Source organism: Ursus maritimus, unplaced genomic scaffold (genome assembly GCF_017311325.1).
Source record: "Ursus maritimus isolate PB19 unplaced genomic scaffold, ASM1731132v1 scaffold_1, whole genome shotgun sequence".
In the NCBI taxonomy this organism is placed as follows: domain Eukaryota; kingdom Metazoa; phylum Chordata; class Mammalia; order Carnivora; family Ursidae; genus Ursus; species Ursus maritimus.
This window is the reverse complement of record NW_024423343.1, coordinates 7066124-7088393: the sequence shown is the minus strand read 5'-3', so window position 1 is coordinate 7088393 and position 22270 is coordinate 7066124. Positions and strand designations below refer to the sequence as shown.

The 22270-nt window shown below is 52.6% G+C and overlaps 1 protein-coding gene across 2 annotated transcripts in view; it reads left to right on the top strand.

Annotated features, from left to right (window-relative positions):
* The window catches only part of INPP5D (inositol polyphosphate-5-phosphatase D), a 112765-nt gene extending 90762 nt beyond the window's left edge, over positions 1–22003 (top strand). For both annotated transcript variants that reach the window (XM_040638913.1, XM_008690547.2), the window contains exons 18-27: positions 813–894; positions 3933–4022; positions 6290–6403; positions 7641–7723; positions 9437–9524; positions 11879–12028; positions 13572–13668; positions 15370–15636; positions 19449–20055; positions 20855–22003. In XM_040638913.1, the coding sequence (XP_040494847.1) occupies positions 813–894; positions 3933–4022; positions 6290–6403; positions 7641–7723; positions 9437–9524; positions 11879–12028; positions 13572–13668; positions 15370–15636; positions 19449–20055; positions 20855–20857 (1581 nt within the window). In that variant the 3' untranslated portion in view covers positions 20858–22003. The remainder of the gene's footprint in view (positions 1–812; positions 895–3932; positions 4023–6289; positions 6404–7640; positions 7724–9436; positions 9525–11878; positions 12029–13571; positions 13669–15369; positions 15637–19448; positions 20056–20854) is intronic.
* The last annotated feature ends 267 nt before the right edge of the window (positions 22004–22270 follow it).

Here is a 22270-nt window from a genome sequence, read left to right as displayed (position 1 = left end):
GGCAGGGGTAGGCTCTTTTAGGATGAGTACCTTTATATTTATAGGCAAAAGAGAAAGAGCTAGAACTTGAAGGGATAAAGGATATTGCCAGTTTGCCTTGTCTATCACCCCCAGTGGGCATTTTGCTCGCCAGTGTAGCCTGGAGAGGACTTGTCTTAATACATATTGTTAGAGTGATTGGATGGGTAGGTGGATATGTGGATGGATGGATGGATGGATGGACGGATGGACGGATGGATGGACAGGCAGGTGGACAGATGGACGGACGGGCGGACGGACGGATGGGCAGGTAGGTGGGTGGATGGATGGATGGACAGACGGACAGGTGAGTGGGTGGATGGACGGATGGATGGGCAGGTAGGTGGATGGGTGAATAAATAGATGGTTGTCTGGATCAGTAGGTGGGTGGGTGATTGTGGATGGGAGTGGGTGGTTGCAGTGTTGTTATTAAAGTAAGTAGCTGGAAATGTAAGCAGAGACTGGGTTGAAAGTACAAGTTGTGGCGTTCACCTGAGTCAGAAAAAAAGTAAGGATGGAAGAACAAGAAATTCAGAGATAGTGAGGAGGATAGGTACGGGCCCCTAGCTGGGCGAGTCGATCTTCCAAAGCAGGAACGCAAGGTGTGCGCATGGCTGTGGACTCGGAACTTAAGGCAAATGAAGAGGGTTGAAGGCCACCTATGGGCCAAGTCTTTAAAGACCCAACAGCCCATGAATTCAAGGATTACAGAGTTGACAAATTAGCCTTTTCTTTTCCTGATTTCTACATCTAAAATTAGTGGCATTTACAAAGCTTGCAACTTTGGTTTACAGATGAAGTACAACCTTCCTTCCTGGTGCGACCGAGTCCTCTGGAAGTCTTACCCGCTGGTGCACGTGGTGTGTCAGTCCTACGGTGAGGAGCCGTTTCGGGGGTCCGGGTGCTGGGGCTAATGGGTTCCAGTCTGTCTATCTGTAAAATGGGAGCAGTCCCAGCAACCCGGGTCAGGTGACCTGGAGGCGTTGATGCATCATTCTCTCCTGCTGAGGCTGCAGCATGAGAAGCGGCTTCTGGATGGGGAAACATTGGAATTATGGAGCCCTTTTAAAAAGAAATCCAGACTGACTTCTTTTGAAAAGAGCATATTAGGTTTGAACCACATGAAAGTGGTGTTTTCATAGGTTAAATACAGTCAAATAGTGGAAATTCATATGGGTAAACCTAACACGTATCAGGAGTATACACGTATGTATTTATGGAGATTTAAAGATAAATTGAGGGGGCACCTGGGTGGCTCAGTTGGTTAAGTGTCCGACTCTTGATTTCAGCTCGGGTCGTGATCTTGGGGTTGTGAGATCGAGCCCCACGTTGGGCTCTGCACTCAGCACAGAGTCTGCTTGTCCGTCTACCTCCGCTCCTCTCTCTAGCTCTTTCTCTCAAATAAATAAATAAAATCTTTTTTAAAAATTAAAAAAATAAAGACAAATTGAGTTAAATTGATGAAAAAGCCATAATATGCAATATTAAAATAAATAGTTACGGAAAAGTTGTCAGAACAATGAAATAATGATTGACCCTAGACGTTTAAGACCTGCTCAAGGAATTCTTAATTGCTCGGGTGCTTATGCTTAAAAGGTACTTAATTCCCATTATTTGGAACTGTTCTGCACTGTGTACTTAAAAATTCAGAGCAAAATTACCTTGGACACTTTACTGACCGAGAATCGTGGTATTAGGTTTAAACATTGCAAATTCCCAGACAATGACATCCGAAGGAGAGCCATCCTTGTTCCTATTGTGTCCCTCATGTGACCAAGTCATAGGCCCGGGACCCCGATGGTCCATCTGGGACCTCAGCCCTGCCTCACCCAGCAAGTGGGGACTTGCTGCTGCCCAGTGGCCACCTTTGTGGCTCCCATCCTCTCTCTGGGGACTGGCAAATCCCCACATTTAACTCAGGTCCCATCAAGTTGAACTGATGTCCATCCCTTTTTCTTGTGCATTTCTTCTGCTGCGCAGAAGGGACCAGAGCAAGTGCCCTGGGAAGGCATGCCCCTGCTCGCCCCTAGCCTGAGCCCTGTCTGCCAGCAGTGACTTCCCGAGACAAACTTCACACCTTTAGATGTGTGGAAAGGCATCCCAGCGACAGCCTTCAAGACCTACAAAGGCCCATATCCCACCCACCAGTAACCATCCCATTTCTCAGTGGTGCCTCTCTCTCCCACATTCTGCAACTCCGTGAGTCCTGTTAGTTCTCGTAGCTGAGTCTCTGCTTGCCTCCCGGTTAGCTCATGTCCTGCTGGCCGAAGGAAGTCACATAGCTAAGCCCACACTCAACTGTGGGAGTGGGACCTAGAGGGTGTGGTTTTAGAGAGACCGTCCAGGTCCCCGTCACCTTCCTAGTGTTTAGGGCACAGGCACCAAAGCGCTAGTGCCGTATGTTCGATACGTATATAAAATATGGTGAAGGACATTTTTAAAACCCTGCTTGTCTACCCGTTAACTTCTCGCTGGAACACCCCCTCTTCCACTTGCCACCTCACGCTCAGCCTGACCGCCCCACCCCCCAGTCCTCTCCTGCTTCACACAGCACCAGACCCTCCCTGACTTCTTCCTGTCCACATCCAAACATGACTTAGGCTGGCGCCCCTTCTACCTTTTGCCCTCCTGTCTCAGAGAAGGGGTGTCCTCCTCCTCTCCTGGCTAACTTTTCACCTGGGCCCTCCAGCCCCTCCTCCTCTCCCGGTCCCAGTCCCCCCACTTTGCTCCTTCTTCTTGTTCTCCTTCATTCTGTCTCCATGTTTCAACTGTCCCTCTGGTGGTCGTGAGCAAGTGAGCATTTTTCCCATGTTCCTTAGCCATCTGTATTTCTTTTGGAATTTTCTGCCTGTATCCTTTGGTTGGTTGAAGGCTGGGATGTTTACCTTTTTCTTACTGATCTGTAAAAGCTTTATAGAAAGTGACGTCAATTGTCTTACTGCCCTGGTCTCCCCTGCTGTTTCTCTTTGCCCCTTACTGGCCAGTGTGGCCCAGATTTGCACCCTGTGTGCCTCCCCCAGGGAGCCCAGACATCCTGATAGCTTCTGCTTCCATCTAACATCATGACTCCAAACCCAAAGAGAAATCTCCAGCCCTGAGTACCCAGCCAGACATCTTCACATGGCTCTCTTATAAGCACTTAGAACTCAGTATCACTAGAACTCTCTGCTTTCCCTTATGCCCTCCAAACATACCCTGCTGCCTTCCCTCCAAGCCCCATGTTCCTTAGAAGGGATGTCTACACTCAGTGTCTACACTTCATTAACCTTCTACTCTCCCAATAGGAGGAGGCGCTGTGGGATGGGGGGAGGTGCCATCTCTGTCACTGGGGAGTTCAGTGACCTAAATCCCCATCCCACTTTGGGCCATGAGCTCATCAGTGCAACAAAGTGCTGAGACCAGTAAACCCTCCATGGTTCACACCCCATGATCTATTTAAAAACTCGTGTGTCGGGGCGCCTGGGTGGCACAGCGGTTAAGCGTCTGCCTTCGGCTCAGGGCGTGTTCCCGGCGTTCTGGGATCGAGCCCCACATCAGGCTCCTCCGCTATGAGCCTGCTTCTTCCTCTCCCACTCCCCCTGCTTGTGTTCCCTCTCTCGCTGGCTGTCTCTATCTCTGTCGAATAAATAAAATCTTTAAAAAATAAAAAATAAAAAAAATAAAAAATAAAAACTCGTGTGTCTCTAGGAAAAAGTAGTGCAGGCACATTTTCGCCCCAAGGAAAGAGTGTCACACACTTCCACTGAGACTTTTGAGCGTGGTTGTGAAAGGTCAGGGGAACGGCAGGTGTGAAACCGTGAACCTTCTGGAGGCTTCCGTCAGTAGAAGTTGATTTCTGCCATGGGTTTGTCATCCTTGGTTTGCCCAGAAGGGTTTCTCCTTCCCTGCTGAGAAATGCCTTCCCTCCCCCACAGGCAGCACCAGTGACATCATGACCAGTGACCACAGCCCTGTTTTCGCCACATTTGAGGCAGGAGTCACCTCCCAGTTTGTCTCCAAGAATGGTAAGTGGCGGGCGGCCATCGCTCTGTCCTGCGCGAAGACAGGAGGCCTTGGGCGCTGGCTTTCTGGTTGCAGCAGTTCACCGTCTATGCTACATGGAGGCGCATCCTTCCCGCCGAGGCCACACTCCATCCGTGGGCGCTCCTCGCATCCAGGCCACATCGCGATCTCAGTGCAGAGCGTGTCCTTGCTCTCTCTGGCAAATATGTCCGTGTTTTAAGCCTCGGTTTTAATGCAGTCTTTAAAATTGAGTCAATGAGTGTCCAAGGTGGGACAGACAGTTCTGGGTGGGACGTGGATGAACCTTGATCAGTAATGCATTTATTTTTAATATGTTTCACATTGGTCTCTTCTGTGTAAGGCAAGCAATGCTGGCTTTCCGCGTAGTCTTGTGATGTACTTTCTTATTTAAATATGTTTACTTAAGTTTAAAAGGTGAGTCTATGTACAGAAAATATTGAGTGAGTATTAGTGCGGGTGCGTGGTAGGTGGAGATGGTCAACATTGGAAGGATGGGGTGTGCTGACTGAGTTTGGGAAATGCTGGCATAAATAATACTTAGATTTGCAGATATGTTTTCAAATAATCTAGCTCAGCCCTGCTCTCTAGGCCATCCTTGTCCCAGCAAGGGCCTGGTGTTCTCTGTGGCATGCCTGGCCGGGGCCTGGGTGACTGGGGAGCCATGTTGTCACCTCCTCTGCTCACCCCCCACTTCTGTGCTCAGCAGACAATCCAGGCTAATTTAGGAAGATTGAGCGGGGGGCCCAGTTGAGGCAGAAAAAGCCTCTATTGCTGTGTCTTTCATGTCCTGAAGGTTGTAGGGGTGGCTGGAATACTGTCTTCTGGGACACTCTTCTCCACGCTGTTGGATCTGACGTCTGCTCTAGCAATGTGACTTCCCCTCTCCACACAACCCCTAATCCACCACCTATCCTAGCTCTGGGCACTGTCTTTCTAGAACCTTCCATCTCTCTCTGGGCTCCCACCCATCTCCCCTTTTTCTGAGCTCCAGCAGCATCGATGGGGTAGCTCATGTCATTATACTCTCGGTGAGGACCGTCAGCACGTCCTAGGTGTCAGGGTTGCCTTCCCTCCGCTGGGACTCAGCACCCAGACTATGCTCACAAATGCCAATTACCTGGATTGAGGGTTGGTTGAACCTCTTCCCAAGCAGAGCCTGGCCTAGGTGCCGTGGGGTTTAAGGAAATGAAGGAAAGTCTAGTGAAATAAGCCAGACAGAAAAAATGCCATAGGTGTATGGTATCACCTATATGTGGGATCTTGGAAAAAACTGCCAATTTCATAGAAACAAGAGAATGGTGGTTGCCAAGGGCCGAGGGGAGCTGGAAATGGGGAAATGTAGGTCAAAGGGTACAAACTTTCGGTCATAAGATGAATCAGTTCTGGAGAGCTAACAGTCCACATGGTGACCATAGGTAATAATACAGTATTGTACACTTGAAATTTGCTGGGAGCCGATCTTAAGTGTTCTCACCACACCAAAAAAAAAAAACACCAAAAGCACAAACCGGTTAATTATGTGGGTGACGGACGTGTTAATTATCTTGATCTCGGTAAGCGTCTCCCAGTGCGCGTGCGCATCAGATAATCGCGCTGTGCACTGAATATGTGCATCTGCCGGTTGTTCCTCAGGAAAGCCGGGGAGGAGAAGAAAGGAAAGAAGGAAAGGCTGGGTGGGAGAGAGGACGCAAATGTCTGTCCTTGCTCTCGTGTGGCTCAGAATTTACACGGAAGGCCGGAACTTGCTCACGGCCAGCCGGAGGATGCTTGCAAACGCATCATGTCAGTGAATACCACAACGGGCCAGCCACGAGGGTGGGAACGAGGGTAATAAGGAGTGGAGGGAAGTCGGCCTGAGGAAGGAAGAGCCGGTATCCCTCGCTACCTGAACTTAGAAACAAGACAGATTTGCGTATGGAGCCCTGAGCCCTTATACAAGCTCTCTCAGCCAGAACAAATGGGGACACTGAGGCACGGAGGTTAAGGGCGTTGCCAGGGCCACGCAGGGTCAGTGGCAAAGCTGAGAGTTGGGCTCCTGGGTCCCTGAACTCTTCGCTCTTCCCACCCTGCTCTCTGTGGCCTGTGAGGATGTTCCCATCATCGGGGATGCTCAGTGTGGGGCGGGATTCGGGGAAAACCTCTCCTTCGCCCGGACCTCACCTTCCCTGGAGCCTGGTGTGGGGGCTGATTCGCAATACTCCCTCTCTGGGCACCTTGTGGAGCCAAATCTCTTTCTCACCCGTTCCAGGCCCCGGGACTGTCGACAGCCAAGGGCAGATTGAGTTTCTCAGGTGCTTTGCCACGCTGAAGACCAAGTCCCAGACCAAATTCTACCTGGAGTTCCACTCGAGCTGCTTAGAGAGTAAGTGGGCGTTGAGCTACCTTCGGGCGGGCTGGCGGGGCTCTCCGGAAGTGCCTTTCATCGACGCTGCTTTTGCCGCCTCTCTCTCTGGGAAGGGTTCATAAATGGGCCTCAAGGGCATTTGTCGGAGGGGAGGGTTCAGGGGTTCAATGACTGTGGGGGCATCCCCCAGCGGCCCACTGATGCACGGACCCATCTAGGTGACTGGGCCACTGACTGGATCCTCTCTTTGCCCCTCAGGGCAGAGTGTGACCCACTCAGGGGTCCCCCCGCCACAAGCTGGGGCTCTGACTCAACCAGAGGGTCCTGGGCGAAGGTCCAGAGCTCGAGGAGGCCAGTGCGGGAACTGTTCTTTCCCAGGGTCCTCTGCTCTTTGCTACGGGACAGGGCATCTTTCTCAGATGGTCTGGGGCATCCCCAAACAAGCTCGAGCTGGACAGTTCCTCCCAGCCAGCAGCAGCTAGCTCAAACTGTGTTTAGCAAACACCCTTTCTGGGTGGCATTTCTAGGCATATTGTCTAAAGCTGTTCCATGGCAAGATCTGTGTGGTTTCCAGCTCCCTTTGCTGGTGGGAAGATGGTCTAGAGGTGGGGGTGCAGGGCAGAATCAGCTCCACCCAGGGAGGCATTTTGTGATGGGATGACGGCTGCTTCCAGAAATCCAGAGATGTATTGCCCTGTCCTCCTTTCCTTTTCCCCCCACTCAGCCCAGGCTCAGTCTTGGTGACAGACCCACCTTTTCCGTGAAGTTTCTAGGACCTGGGTCACCAGGTAGGGGCAAGGCCCTTCCAAAAATGATGAGGATTTTCATGCGGGTGTTTTTAATAAACTATCGAGACATTTGCATACATTTCTATGGAAACAGCATATTAGGAAGCTCAAATTAGCATTTCAAAAGGCTGCTATCTTGAGTGGCGTGGGATGAGCTGTCATGTTTCCTAATCTCCTTGCCTGTGATGTGATGATTTCTTTGTTGCCTGGTTTGTTGCAAAAAAAAAGAGCTGAAAAGGAGGGGAATCTCTTTGATTTTCCTAAAAATAATTCAACCATATTGGCAAATGACCATCCCCTACACCAAAACAGAATCCCCCACAAGCCTGACTCCTGAACGGGGCTGTGGCCCCTACAGATAGAAAAGGGAGAGTATCTTCATTGGTCTGGGTGGGGCGACCCTAGGAGGCTTTTCTGTCTGGCTCTTGTTCTATTTTCTGAAAACCAGCCTGCTTGTCCTCTGACAGGTTTTGTCAAGAGTCAGGAAGGAGAAAATGAAGAAGGAAGCGAAGGGGAGTTGGTGGTGAAGTTTGGCGAGACCCTTCCAAAGGTAAATCAAGAACAGGATGTAGCCAGGGGCCCCAATATTCCTAAATGGATTTCAGTTCCCATAATTGACCACGGAAGAGATCTAGAGATGGGCTTGTCTAACCACGTGACTTTGCGTAGAAGGAAACTGAGGCAGATTCCAGAGAGGTTGGTTCACCATCACACAGCTGCAGTGACAGACACAGGCCCACAGCCCCTGGAGCCCTGATGCCCCCGCAGCGCCCTTCACCTGCTCAGCCCCAGCTTGGAGGATCAAGTGAAGGAGCAGAGGGGGGAGTCCATTGGCTCCTACCCGAACACCGGACTCAGAACTTGACGTGTCCATGACCCCATGAGAGCAGAGGGTGGAATTGAAAACACATAGGCAGACCTTAGTGGAACACATTTGTCATTCTTGGAGAAAAGAAAATGGTTTTCTCCCTGGGACCCAGAACAGCTTTTGTGATGTTGAATTGATGGTGGGCCTCCACGAGGGTTCATGCTGGGTGCACAGTGGAGTAGGACCTTGCTTCTTTGTCACATAACGAGGGAAGGGTGTGCAGACGAGAGTCCAGGGCCAGGCAGATCTATCACACATGGCAGGGGTCCCAGGGGTCTCCTGGAAGGTTCCCTCGGAGGGGACCCCCAAGGTGAGCTTTAAAAGATGGTGGTCAGCTATCCACCACCCCGCTCCCGCTGCTGCCCGAGAGGGTGGGTCTTCATGCATCTGCAGCCCCCAGCCCGGGTCTGACTTTGAGCCAGTCATCACTACAAGTCAGCGAACGGAGTGTTCGGCGCAGCCCTGGAACCCGAGAGTGCCCTCGAGCACCTGCTGCGATTTCCAGTCATTTGTTGTGGAACTTTCTGAATGGAGATAGGGTCCATCCTGTCGGGCAACATGGCGCCCAGAGGCTTGCACAAGAGGTCTCCCGGTATCTGGATGGGAAGGAAGGGGGCAGCCTGGAGCCGTGTACGGCCTCTTTATCAGGCCCCTCTGTGTTGGTGTCAGTGTGAGGAACAGCCTTAGGAGCTAGTGCACACACACAGCCCCTCCCTGTGCTTGCACGGGTGCGGCCCTACACTGGTGAGGTGCAAAGCCTGACACAAACGTGCCCTGGGCCGGACCAGCCGGGCAGCTGGGAGCCAGCAATCCCTCGCTGCAGCAGGAGGAGCGGGGCAGGGCTGGAGCTCAGGATATGTGCTTGTCATTTGCTGAGCCACCCTCCAACAACCTGCAGGACACTCCGGGGGACTCCTCTGCACGTAGATCCTGTCCAGATGGAGGGCAGGCCTTTGTGCCACCAGCAATGCCACCCGCAATGCCACCTGCCAGGGGGAAGCCTGGGGTGGGGAGTGGGGTGCATTTGGACCCGGTTCCTGGTCCCATTGCCACTTTTTTGTCAGTCCGGCCCCCACCCCCATGATGCTGGGGTATGCAAGGGAGGGGAAAGGAGGGAAGGGAAGTAGGGACATGGGGCACACTTGGGGTCCAGATCTCTCCTGGGGTGCAGTATGATTGGTGGGGAGACAGGGAAAGAAGTGAACCCCGCGTGCTGGAGAGGGTGGACGTGTGGTTCCTTCCTACTGTCTTAGACATGAAAAGCAGAAATTCAAATGTGGTTAATAAGAACACCTGCAGTCCTGTTTGCTCAGGCACGCCCCTCATCTGGGCTGGCAGCCTACCCCCACTTGTGCCCGAGCGGGCGGCTCTAACCGTGTGCCCTTCCCTGTGCAGCTGAAGCCCATCATCTCTGACCCCGAGTACCTGCTGGACCAGCACATCCTGATTAGCATTAAGTCTTCCGACAGCGACGAATCCTATGGTAAGGGTCCCAGGACAGGCGCTGTCGGCACCGCACCTGCTCGTAGCGGGTGGCCTGTGATGTAAGGGAGGCGGCGGCATCTCCATCGTGAGACGCCCACCATCCTGCTCTCTTGCCACTCCTCTCCCGCTCCCAGGGCTGCCAGAAGGACAAATAGTGGTAAATCCTCCTTCCTGCCCTGTAGGGCTTCTGGGAGGAAGAGCCAGCAGCCACAACACCTCTCGTTTATTGAGTCTTTCCTGTGTCAGATTCTGTGCCAGGTGCTTTGCGGGGATTATTTAATCCTAACAAGATCTTGTAAAGCAGATACTATTCTCCCAACCAGTAGGTGAGTAAACTGAGGCTCAGAGAGGTTAAGGGACTTGCCCAAGCCACAGGGAGTACTGGCTGAGCCCTAATGTGAACCCAGGTCTGTCTGGCATTGCTCAGGGCCCCTGCTGGGCAGACACCGACTATCCTACTAGAGAGACATCATCTTCTGTGACATTGTCTTCAGCCAGTCCGGGGCTCCAGCCCAGTGTCAGGTTCACCCTGGAACGTGATACATTCAGTGTGGCTAGAACACAAGGGTGAGAGGAGCAGGTGGCCAGAGAAAGGCTGGAGGCAGGAGCCAGATTAAGCAGCACCGTGCATGAGACAGGCAAGAACGTGGATCTGGGTCTGGGGAGGGTGTTTGTTTTCAGTGGAAGGAACTGGAAGGTGCTTAATGCTGACCCAGGGAAGCGACATGGAAAGAGGCTGTAGACACAAAGAGTGCTCGTGTGCGTCGGCTGCCGACTGTTCAGGCTCGGCCCAAAGCCCCGGGATACAGGTACAATTGCTACACTCATTGCACAGGTGAGGAAATGAAGTGACTTGTCCCAGGTCATGTGGCCACTGAGGTGACCTCGGACTGGAACCCAGGCAACCCAGCTCCAGAATCCTGCCCTCCACCATCTCCTAGTCAGCACCAAAAAGAGGGTCTCTGAGCCCGGGCAGGGGTGGCCAGAGCCTAAGGATTGCGCTGGCCTTGGATGGGGAGGGCCTGCCCGTTGTGCCTGGCAGAGAGAAGGGATCCGTGCAGAGTCACTGTGTTTGAAGCTTTGGTGGTAGGCCACAGGCACAGAGGAAAAATGGTTCCGTTTTCTTGTTCATATACTGTCGTCTTCCTCTGTTTCTTCGTCCTGTATTCATACAAACAGCATTTCATAATAACAGGAAAAAAAGTCAACCCACAGTCTCATCCCTACTTATAGCCACCATTTTTATTTTGGTCTCATACTTCCTCATACAAAAGCATACATAGATGTCTATATTTATAACCATCATAGGGATACCATTTTCTAGTCTGCTTCCCTCACCCAGTGAGAGACTGGTTAGGTGATACACATTTTCCAGAATCCCCCTCCATACAGCCTCCATGATGGCTGTATTTAATGGCTCCCCAATATCCCATGGGTTTCCTTCCAGTTTTTTCTGTTCGTGGTATCAACAATGCTGAGAGGGATCTCTTTGTGAACATTCTTTATCCTCCTTCAGCTACATTTTTTATCCTATTGGGTCATCTCTTGAGGATAAGTTCCCATGTGTGCTGGGTCAAAGGGTATAAATAGGTTGGTGATTCCTGACACGCAGTATCCAGCTGATTGCCATAAAGGCTGTGTCCTGCCATGGTGACCTTGCCATGTCCTGGTGAACAGGTGTCCCCAGATCCTTGCTGGCCCTGGGTATCCTTCCTTCCATTTTGTGCTAATTTCCTATCTGTAAGAAAGTCCCTTAGTGCTGCCTGAATTTGCATTTTTGATGGCTGGGAAGATGGAGCTAGTTTCCATGTATTGAAATCAACCAGCTACAATTCTTTTTTGTGTGAAATATCTGCTTGGGTTATCTCCCCAGTTATCTGCTGGGATTTGATTTTGAGGCGTTCCTCATGGGGTTCAGCTAAAATACTCTTTGTGAAGCCATCATCAGTCTCCCATTTTTCCTTTTTTCCTCTGTGCAGAAGTTTTAAGCTTTTATATCCTCTTATCTGTCAGTCTGTTTTGTCGTTTCTTACATTGCTTCAAACCCTGGGAAGTTATCATTCCGTCCCGCAATAGATGAGTAGTTAAGTCTAGCTTTTCTGCTGGATTTTCTATGATTTAAATTTTTTTTTCTTTTTTTTACACCATCTAATCCACATGTAGTTCATTTCACTGTAAGGTTTGAAACGTTTTCCCCAAGTTGTTCCAAAAGGTTTATTCGATAACCCCTGCCTTGGACATCGTCTCGAAGGATCATCTTTGGGCAGTGGAGCTAAATCTGCAGGCCAAACGCACGGTGTTTCTCCTGTGAAATGGCGGCTCTTGACATGACTCTTGTCCCCACCTCCCTAGGCGAGGGCTGCATCGCTCTACGGTTAGAGGCCACGGAAACTCAGCTCCCCATCTACACACCCCTCACCCACCACGGAGAGATGACGGGCCACTTCCGGGGGGAGATTAAGCTGCAGACCTCCCAAGGCAAGATGAGGGAGAAGCTCTACGGTGAGTGAGCACGACCACCCCCTGCTCCCTTGTCAGTGCTGCTCGGGAGGGACAGCAGTGAGGTGTCTCTCAGCCCAGCCGTTGACTGTTCTCTCTGCTCTGGCCTCAGAACACGAAATCCACTGTCAGAAGGGATATGAGAGGCCATCTAGCCCCATTCTGAGTTGATTCCAGAATTTCCCTATAGAACCACAGCACCCCATGATTTGCACATCACCTTCCATCTGTTGGGATGTGAAGCTTGTGAATGTTCCAGGTGCTCTGCTCTTGTCTTCGATTCGGCTCTTAGGCCTTGTCACTCCCGGTTAGCGCCTCCACCAGAAGGACCAAGATGACACAAGAAAGCTGCCTGATCCTAAATAGCTCTTTCTAGGCTACAAGCGAAGGCACTGGCTACAGCTGGGATTTAGAATTTCTAGAATTTCCCACGTGCCCCGTTCTTCCTCTTGGCCACGTGGTGTGCAACTCACACACACACACATACATGTCCACACCATGCACACCAACGAGCTCCCCCTCTCCCCTGTCCTTAGCACATTTCTTTGGCTTTTCACTACCATCCAAAAGAGCAGCATCTTGGGGTCTTCTCTTCCCTGGCAGGGTCCCCCAGCACCTCTTCCAACTTGTCCTCAAATCTTTGTGTCCTGCAGAACGACGCTTGCTTCCTTCTGTCGGCCATTGGGAGGAGGCCTCTGTCGTGGTTCTCAGAAATGACACCAGTGTAGCCACGCTTGGGAACAAATACTCATTGGAGGTGTTTCCTTACCCCCTGTGAAATCCCAGCCTTGGGGAGTCATCTCCTGTCTGTCCCCAGAGGAGACCCTGCTGATTCCCAGTAGGCAACTGTAGACGTCTCATCTCGTAGATAAGAACCGTCACTGGGGGAATATTGAAATGCGGCCCAGAGACCCTGCTAGCAGGGAACACGAGGAAGTGTCTGAGACTCAAATCTAATTTTCTCAGAATCCTGGCTACAATTTTAAAACTTGGAAATGAACGTGTCGTCTTCAGTAGTATCCATGACGTTGAAACCTCTCTGCTTGAGGGGCGCCTGGGTGGCTCAGTCGGTTAGGCATCCGATGCTTGGTTTCAGCTCAGGTCACGATCTCAGGGTTGTCGTGAGATCAAGCCCCGTGTCAGGCTTCGAGCTCTGTGAGGAGTCTGCTCCAGATTCTTTCCCCTCCATTTAAACTAGGTGGGCTTCGGTATCAGATGCTCTCGTGGAGCCACCTGGGTCTGTTGGTTTCATGCGGATCTGCCGAGAAATATTTGTCTGTCCCTTGTGGCACCAGCAAGTTGAAAATGTCCCATGATATGATAGCTCTGGGTCACACATATGTGCCAGCTCTCCTCCCTCTGCACCCAAGGTAGGCATAACAGGTCCATCACTGAACGTGCGTGAGGCCTCAGAATCTTGCGTAGCCCACCGCCCAGCCAGCCATTATTCACTGTCCGGCTTCGGCTGCCAGTGGAACCCTCTATGCCGTCCTGCCCAAACTGGGCACCAGACCTCACGTTCTCTTTCCTGGCTCTTTCCTTGCAGACTTCGTGAAGACTGAGCGAGATGAGTCCAGTGGGCCCAAGTCCCTGAAGAGCCTCACCAGCCACGACCCCATGAAGCAGTGGGAACCTACCAACAGGTAGAGCAGGGGGGCTGCCAGGGTTTCCCTACANATAGTGGGGTTTTGCAGACCCAGGACCCAGGAGAGGGTGAGTGGAGCACAGAGAAACCAAGGACGGGGAGGGGACGGAAGCTCTGGCCCAGGACAGGCGTTGTCCCACTTCCAGCTCTGGGGAGGCGGGTGTGCCGGTGTCAGGCCCGGGAGATGTTTCCATGACAGAAAGCAGTTCAAGGGGCACCTGGGTGGCTCAGTCAGTTGAGCATCTGACTCTTGATTTCGGCTCAGGGCATGATCTCAGGGTCATGAGATGGAGCCCCACGTCAGGCTCTGTACTGGGTGTGGAGTCTCCTTAAGATTCTGTCTCCCTCTGCCCCTCCCCTGCTCTCACTCACTCTCTCTCTCTAAAAAAAAAAAAGAAAAAAGAAAGAAAGGTCAATTCACTGACACTAGCTAAGCACTTGGCATGTGTCAGATTCTAGAGAAACCAAGGCAAAGTTGGTGCAGCCCGTGACTTAGGCACTCCCAGCCTAGCAGAAAGACACAGTCCAGGGCGAAGCTGCTGCAGAGAGGGAATGGCTCCCGTGTCCCCCGGGGACCGGAGACAACAGCAGGCATGGCTCTGTGGTCAAGGAGCCCCATTTTTCCCAGGGGAAAGGATCACTGAGGAAAATGCACACAGGTTGCTCTTGGCAGAGCCTCAACTGGGAATAATGCAGACGTTAAAGGCTCTATGACAAGGGGACAGCAGTCCCCAACAGCAGGGTCCCCTTGATTCACCAGTGTGGTCCCAAGTGCTAGAATCAAGCCGGATGGCGGGGTCACCTCCTCTGTGCCAGCTTGCCTGCTGTGGGGGCAGGTTGGCCGAAGCGAAATCCCAAACGCTGCTGTAGAGCCCAGCTTCCTCCACTCCTCTGGGTCCGCAGACCACCTGTGCGGCCAGGCCTCGCCCTTACGCCTGCCCCACCCCTTGCACCTGATTTCCTGTCACCTCAGCCAGGGCCGGGCCATCCCCTCCGCAGCGTTAGGCTGAACTCTGCTCCCCCCTGCCCCCACATTTGAGGTTCCAGCCTTGACTTCTGTGACCTCCCACTCACCTTTCCAAATGCCTGCAGGCCGTCTCCACTCTGATGCAGACACAGACGTGCAGGCCGACACATCCCAGGTGCAGCACTTTCTTTACCCCCCAGCCCTGCCCTCCCTGCACCCGCTCAGCCTGGCCGTGCCAGCCTCTTACCTGTCCTCGCCATTTGCTCACAGCCCTTCAGACTCTCCTGCAGCAGGTCAAGCCCCTCCCGACAGGGCCTTCACACATTCTTTTTTTTTTTCTTTTCTTTCTCAATTATTTTATTCAAGAAGGTGGGGAGGACAGACAGGGGACTGAGCTGAGCCCTGAGTCCCTCCTTCGCACATTCTTACCCCGTCTCCCCTTCCTTCTTTCTCTGCCTCCTCCTGTGCACTGTGGGTCCCATGAGAACAGACACCTGGGCCACCTTGTTCACGCCTATGTTCCCTTCTGGCCCAAGGCCTGGGGCTTACTAGGCCCTCAGTAACTACTTTGTTGTATGAATCAATCCATCCATCCATTGTCTAAAAAGTGAAGGAGTAGCAGAGGGCCTGGGGGGCCCTAAGGGACCTCAGAGGACACTGTCCTCCTGTGGTGCTGACCTAGAGGACAGAAGGGAGCCCTGGGGTGTGACTTGGTGTGTCTCTCCCTTCCAGGGTCCCTCCAGGCAGCGGCTCCAGCATCACTGAAATCATCAACCCCAACTACATGGGGGTGGTACCCTTCGGGCACATGAAGCAGTCCCTGTCCCCAGACCAGCAGCCCGCAGCCTGGAGCTATGACCAGCCTCTCAAGGACTCCTCCCTGGGGCCTGGAAGGGGAGAGAGCCCCCCAACACCACCCTCCCAGCCACCTGTATCCCCGAAGAAGTTTTCATCGTCGACAGCAGCGCGGGGTCCCTGCCCCAGGACACAGGAGTCAAGGTGAGCGTTCTCTTCATCAAGCCCTCTCCCTTCTCTGGTTTTCACCACTGGGGAGCCCGACCCTAGAATAGAAGCGGCATGAGGGTAGGGTTGTGTGTCCACTGTGACCATCGACTCCTCAAGGAGGCCCTGGAACACAGGAAGCACTTGAGAAATGCCTATGGAGAAATCTCCATACCCCACCCTATTGGTGTAAGTTTGAAAGACTTTTAAAAACATAGAAAATTCTAAAGATACTGCCCCCTAAAACAGCTTCCTATAAAAACTACATGTTTTGGAAGATACATTTCTATAACTAGCAAACCTTCATGCAGTCTCCCAAGGAACAGGTGGGGATTTCCTCCTTCCCCAGCTCTGAGTTTCCCTGCCTTTTCAGCCCCGAGGTTCCTTTTCCAACCCTCCTTGTGTAGCCAATCACAAAACGCAGCGGTCACGGGGGAGTGCAAAGGGCAGGAGAGCTGCTGGCCTGCAGGAGGAGGGTCTGGCCGAGAAACTTGGGGAAAGGCCGGGAGCCCAGAGAAAGCCAACCTGCACAGGGCAGGGCAGCACAGGCCAGGAGGACAGAGCTGTGAGGGGCCCAGGCCGGGCAGCCAAAGCCACAGCCCCTTCTCATGGGTGCCGCGTCCCAAGTGAACCCATCCGTGAGCACGTTGTGGAAATGCCACATAGGGAGCCCTGCGAGTTTTCCAGTAAGCACAGCGTGACTGGGAAATGGAAAGTGCAGATCCCAATGAACAGTGATTGGAGCTGTACCAGATACCACGAGCATCATCTTTCCTTGGTGGCTGTCTTTGGAATGACTGCAGGGGGGCTGCTCTGGACCTTGCTCCCCCTCTGTGAGGTCGGTGTCCACCTTATCTGAGCAGCCAGGGAAGGGAATGTTGTCAAACATTCTTCTTCTTTTTTTTTTTTTAAGATTTTTTATTTATTCATTTGAGAGAGAGAGAGTGTGTGAGAGCATGAGCAGGGTGAGGGGCAGAGGGAGAAGCAGGCTTCCCGCTCAGCAGGGAGCCCAGTGCAGGGCTTGATCCCAGGACCCGGGATCATGACCTGAGCCGAAGGCAGACGCTTCACCGACTGCACCTCCCAGGCATCATTCTTATCTCATGCCACCGCCGGCCTTTGCGCACCTGGCCTGCCTGGAGTTTCCTCTGGGTGGAGGGGCACTTTGTGGTTTGTTTCTTAAGCATTTTCTCTAAGAACAAATCGGGCGGACGAGTGGAGGGGAGGAGGATATAGGACAGGATGATGACAAGGCCTGCCCCTGAGCTCCGTCTGTCTGTCTCTGAGCCTCTGGCTTCCAGAGTTTGTCGATAATAGCTTTGTACTTCGGTCAGTCCATAAGAAGCTTGGGAGAAGGGGAAACAGCCTCCGTTTCCTCCCTGGGAAAATGAGGACAGAAGCCTCATACGGGGGGTGCTGAGGTGCCTCTTCGGCAGCCCCAGGAAATGGAGCCGTAAACAACCCCAAAGAACAAGGAAATTCTTGAAATGTCTTTAACTTCCCAAAGTTGGCGTCTCTTTGTGCGGAACGACTTGCATACAGCACACAGCATGGAACTGGGTGGGAACGTGTCCTCTCTGGTTCCACAGGTGACAGCTTCAGGGCAGGGACATTCATAGGCAAGAGGCCCCCAGGGTGGGGTTTGAAGCTTTAGAAAGGAAGACTCTGGAATCTGAGGAGTGGGGTTATTTTACCAGAGGAATGAATTACCTCTGTGCCCTGGATATTGGGGCACTCATTCCACAACCACGGCCTCCTAGGGGACTTGGTTTCTTGTAACCTGTGGTCAGGGACTTTTTATATTTTGTGTGGTTTTCCCCCATCTGCCTCCCCCCCCCCCCCCCCACCAAGACTTCCCCTCTCTAGGAGTGCAGAAGTTCCCTCTCAGACGGAAGAGATAACTTGTGCCCATCTCCCTGCTCTTTTCCCAGAGAGGGAGCTCGGGAATCACCAAAATGCTCTTCCTGGCACTGCTCCCTAATCCTCCTGTCTCACTCATTGGAAGGCCAGGAATCAGGCCATGCGTTTTTCTTTTCTACTTCTTGACGCTTCATCAGAAACTTCTGGTCAATGCTGCTTGGACCTTCTCGCACCTTCCTCCCTGCACTAATTCATAGTAGAGATCTTTGAGGATCCAGACAGGGGTGCAGAGGGTGGCCTGAGGTGGTGGAGCAGCTTTCTGAAGTCTTTGTTCAAGGCCCCAACATTTCTGGTTATGCAACTGCTTCTAGGTCTTTCCAAAGAGTAATGAGCAAAAAAGTGAGTCTACAGTCAAGCCCCCTTTGGCATGTCCCTGAGGCTCGCCTCCCCCACACCCACGTCCTCTCATCTCACTGGCACCTGTGTGACGATGACGTCTCGCCTCTGTCCCCTGAGCCCATGTCTATTCCGGAAAGAGTCTATTAGCCTTGGCTGGTCAGCAACTTTGGAACAGTGTTTCAGTGCACATTCCATCAGTAAACACTTCAGTGGGTTCCAAGGGACCTGCTTCCTTTTTTCTACAGAAAGCAGAACCCAGAGCACTCCCCCAGGAGATTGTGCTGTTGGCCAGAAAGTAAAACGTGTTCCCATTCCTGGTTATAATTCGCTCAGCAGGAAATCACCTCGCATCAGAGCAGCAATATTTCAGGAACCGCATAAATAAAGGCAGCTCTTACCTCCTCTGAGTTGCAGCATGGAGTTCCGGCGCTGCCCGGCGTCAGACAGGCCTGTTGGCTTGCCACTGGCTTCTCTCCCTGGTGCTGGCTCACATCTCTCCAGGCTCCCTCGGATTTTCAGCATGACCGCCATTTTTTTCTTTCCTGCTCTGAGTGAGGACATGAAGGAAAGCACACTCAGGAGCTCTCTGGGGAGAGGACTGTGTGAAGAATGCCGTGTGAATTAGGAGCATGGGACCCCTACTTCGTCTGGTTCATGGCCCCATCCTATGCCTGGGGCAGCATCTCACACGTAGGGGGGATCCTACGTGTCTGTTAAATGGGGCTCGTTGAGCTGGGGCCCTCACAGAGCACAGATGGTCACTGAGGAGGTCTGGTGCCCTGCAGGCTTCTGTTCTCCTGAGAGTCAGGATGGAATTTGCTAGAGACAACAGAGCCTGCGGATTCCTTCGAGGGAGTCCAGGAGAGGAGGTCTTTTGGCAGCTGTGAGGGGCAGGGGCTGGGGAGGGCAGGCTTCTCTGACACGGACTGAAGGGGTGGTTTTGGTATTGGGCACATGGAAATGAGCTCCTTCCCTTTCTCCTGCGAGACCTTCAGTGAAGTCCCCCTTGCTCCCCAGCGCTTCGGCGTGAGCAGTTTTCATGGTGGAAACGGTCGAGGCGAGAAGTGGGCTTACCTGTGAGATCATCAGCGTTTGAGCAGCATAGTACCTGCTGCTCTCATTTTGTATTTTTGTTTAGTTGAAGTGAAATTCCCATAACAAAATTGAAGGAAATCTTCTTTGGAAACTCCAGGAAAATCACTATTAGATGCTTTTTTTTTTCTTTCAAATTTTTAAATTCTAGTTCATTAACAGATAGTGTAATATTGGCTTCAGGAGTGGAATTTAGTGATTCATCACTTACCTGTAACACCCAGTGCTCAACACAAGTGCCCTCCTTAATGCTCATCACCCAGCTAGCCCACCCCTTCACCAAAATTGACCGTTTTAAGTGAACAGTGAGGTGGCACTCGGTACAATCACAAAGTTGGGCAACCCCCACCTTCATCTGGCTCCACGCCTTCTGATCACCCCAAAAGAAAACCCCCTAGGGATAAGCAGCTGTTCGTCAAATGTGCTTCTTCTCTGTGTCTCCTCTCTGCCACCCGCAGGCCCTGCGACTTGGGCAAGAATTCCGCAGAACCTTCCCCTCAGGAGGACGCGCAGCTGACCAAGCCTGAGATGTTTGAGAACCCGCTTTATGGGTCCGTGAGTTCTTTCCCAAAGCTGCTTCCCAGGAAAGAGCAGGAATCGCCCAAAATGCTGAGGAAGGAGCCCCTGCCCTGCCCGGACCCAGGAATCTTGTCACCCAGCATCCTGTTCCCCAAAGCCCAGGAGGCCGAGGGCACCAAGGGGACAGGCAAGCCAGCACCCACGCCCTTCCTCAGCCCCACGCCCCGGCTCCGTTCCTTCACCTGCTCGTCCTCCGCCGAGGGCCGGCCAGCGGCCGGGGACAAGAGCCAGGGGAAGGCCAAGGCCCCCGCCAGCCTCCAAGCCCAGGTGCCCGCCAAGAGGCCCATCAAGCCCTCCAGGTCGGAACTGAGCCCGCAGGCCCCGCCCCCGCCCCCAGCGGCGCAGCGGCCGCCACTCCCGGTCAAGAGCCCGGCCGTCCTGCACCTGCAGCACTCCAAGGGTCGCGACTACCGCGAGAACGCAGAGCTGCCCCACCACGGCAAGCACCGGCCCGACGACGCGCCGCTCAGCCGGGCGGCCATGCAGGTGCGCGGGGGGGAGGGGGGGCACGTGCGTGTGGGCGCGTGAGCGCGGGACCCCACTAGCCCTGGGGCTTGCACTGGGCACGTGACATGCGTGTGATACGACAGCCAGGTGCCCATTCAGATCCCAGGACTTGAACCTATGCCTGTCTGTCCCCGAAGGCACTGCTCCTGCACTGAAAGGGTTAAATGAGGTGCTGGGGATAAACTGTGAGCCCTCCTGTGTCTGCCCTGTAGGAACTCTGTAAATAAAGAGCCCAGATCGCTTACATTGCGTTATCATCATTAGTTTAGTACTTAAAATTTTCGGACACACTGTCCCCTTCCTTCCCATAAAATAGATTTCTTTTTGAGCAAAACCAATGGTGCTTAAGAACCGCCTCTGGAGCCAGACTGTCTTGGGTTTGAATCCCAGCTCTCCCACCACCTGGCTCTGTGCCTTGAGCCTCAGTTTACTCATCTGTAAAAAGGGGGCTATTAATGGAATCTGCCTCATTGGTTTACAGGGAGGATGAAATTTTATTATATATTATTACTATGTTATAATCTACATATAAACTACATGTTTTACATTGCGTATTTTATTTCTTCCACATACTGTAATCATGACCTCTGTGCCTATGTTACATGTGCATGTATATTGGAATATATGGAAAGTACTTAGAACAATGTGTTGGCTCTTATCACCATCACGTTGAAGGAAGCCTGATCTAGCCCACAGCATGCAGGGACGTGGGCACTTTTAGTTAGATCTGACCCGGTGGAGAATTCGGCACTGACGGTCTTCTGTTCTTATCCCACAGTAAAGCCCCTGGTGAGCTGCCAGCAAGACAGGAGCCCAGAGGAACAGCGTGAAGCCACTCAGACTTTCCCCCAGGACCCCCTGCTGGCTCCTCCTACCTAGCTTCCTGTGCAGGGCTTCCTATTTTTCAGGAGAGGGCCTAGCTTCTGTGTGGTCGGCAGAGTGTCCTGACTGCGAAACTTGGCACCAAGTGCTAAGGGCGGAAGGGAAAGTGTACCTGGGCCCCCAGCTTGATCTTGGTACTTGGGACCCATGAGCCTTGTTCCGGTCATCATTTTGAAGAAAGGAACTAAAGCGCTGATTTGCAGGTGGAGATATAAAATAATAATAATAATATTAATAATAATAATTGCTGTGTGTATGGAGCACTCACCACATGCCAGGTACTGTGCTAAGTGCTTTACAAACATGAGTTGAGTCTTCTTCAGCCGACCAAAATCACATTCCAGACGCCCAGTTCAGAACATGTGTGTTCTGAGCGGTTTGGACAAAGCATTAAAAATTAAGGCCGGTGCCTTCCTGAAGCGAGACAGGGCTTGGGCTTTAGGGAGCTAGAGAGCGAGTGGTTGACTTAGGGTACAACAAACCTGGCCTTGTCTAGCTTCAGCGATGCCAGCTGCTTTAGCTAAAGCCCCGGGGCTCCAGCAGAGCTGGCGTGGAGAGAAGGGATCTCTGTCTCCTCAGTTCTTTAGTGGGAAGGAGAAGGAAAATCAGCTCCTACTCCAGGGGAGAGATCCAGCTTCAACTCATGCTAGAGGCGCCGGGCCCTCCCTGAGGTGGGCAGCCATCACCAGGCCACGGTTGGAGCGAACCCGCCCTCCCACTACTCATCTCATTGTGCTCATAGAAAAGTCTCTGCTGTCGCTTCTGAAAGCCAAGCTGCTCTGGCTGGCTGCCAGGGAGGTGACCCTCTCGGCTCCGGCTCTCGGAACAGTGCAGGCGTTTCTTTCCGAACCCCGTGGCTTTTGGCCCTGCTTCCTTGGTTACTAGGAGAGTAGATTGGTGATGTCTTTTCTTGTGTTGCTTTTTGACATCCAGAATTAGTGTAGGAAACCAAATCCAGAATTGTGAGTGCAGGAGAATGGGTACGCACCCCACGTCCCCGTGTGTGTCCATTTGTGTGACCAATAAATTGTGCCTTTCTCACTCAGCTCCCAGCCGTGTGGCATTTTTTCCTGACGTTCAGCCACAGACGCGCTTCTAGGCTGTTGACTCTGCAGGCCAGCAAGTGGGGGGGGGGGAGGTTGTTTGGGTTCGTGGTGGTGATGGGCTGACTAGTCCCCTGACTAGAGGGGCTGTCGTAGAACCAGTTAGAAGTTGGCATAGACCAGGAACAGCAGTAAATGCCACACAGCTTTGTGGACTCCAGGCACCGTGCGGCCAGCCAACTTCCGCCGACGTCATCACCCCACACGCA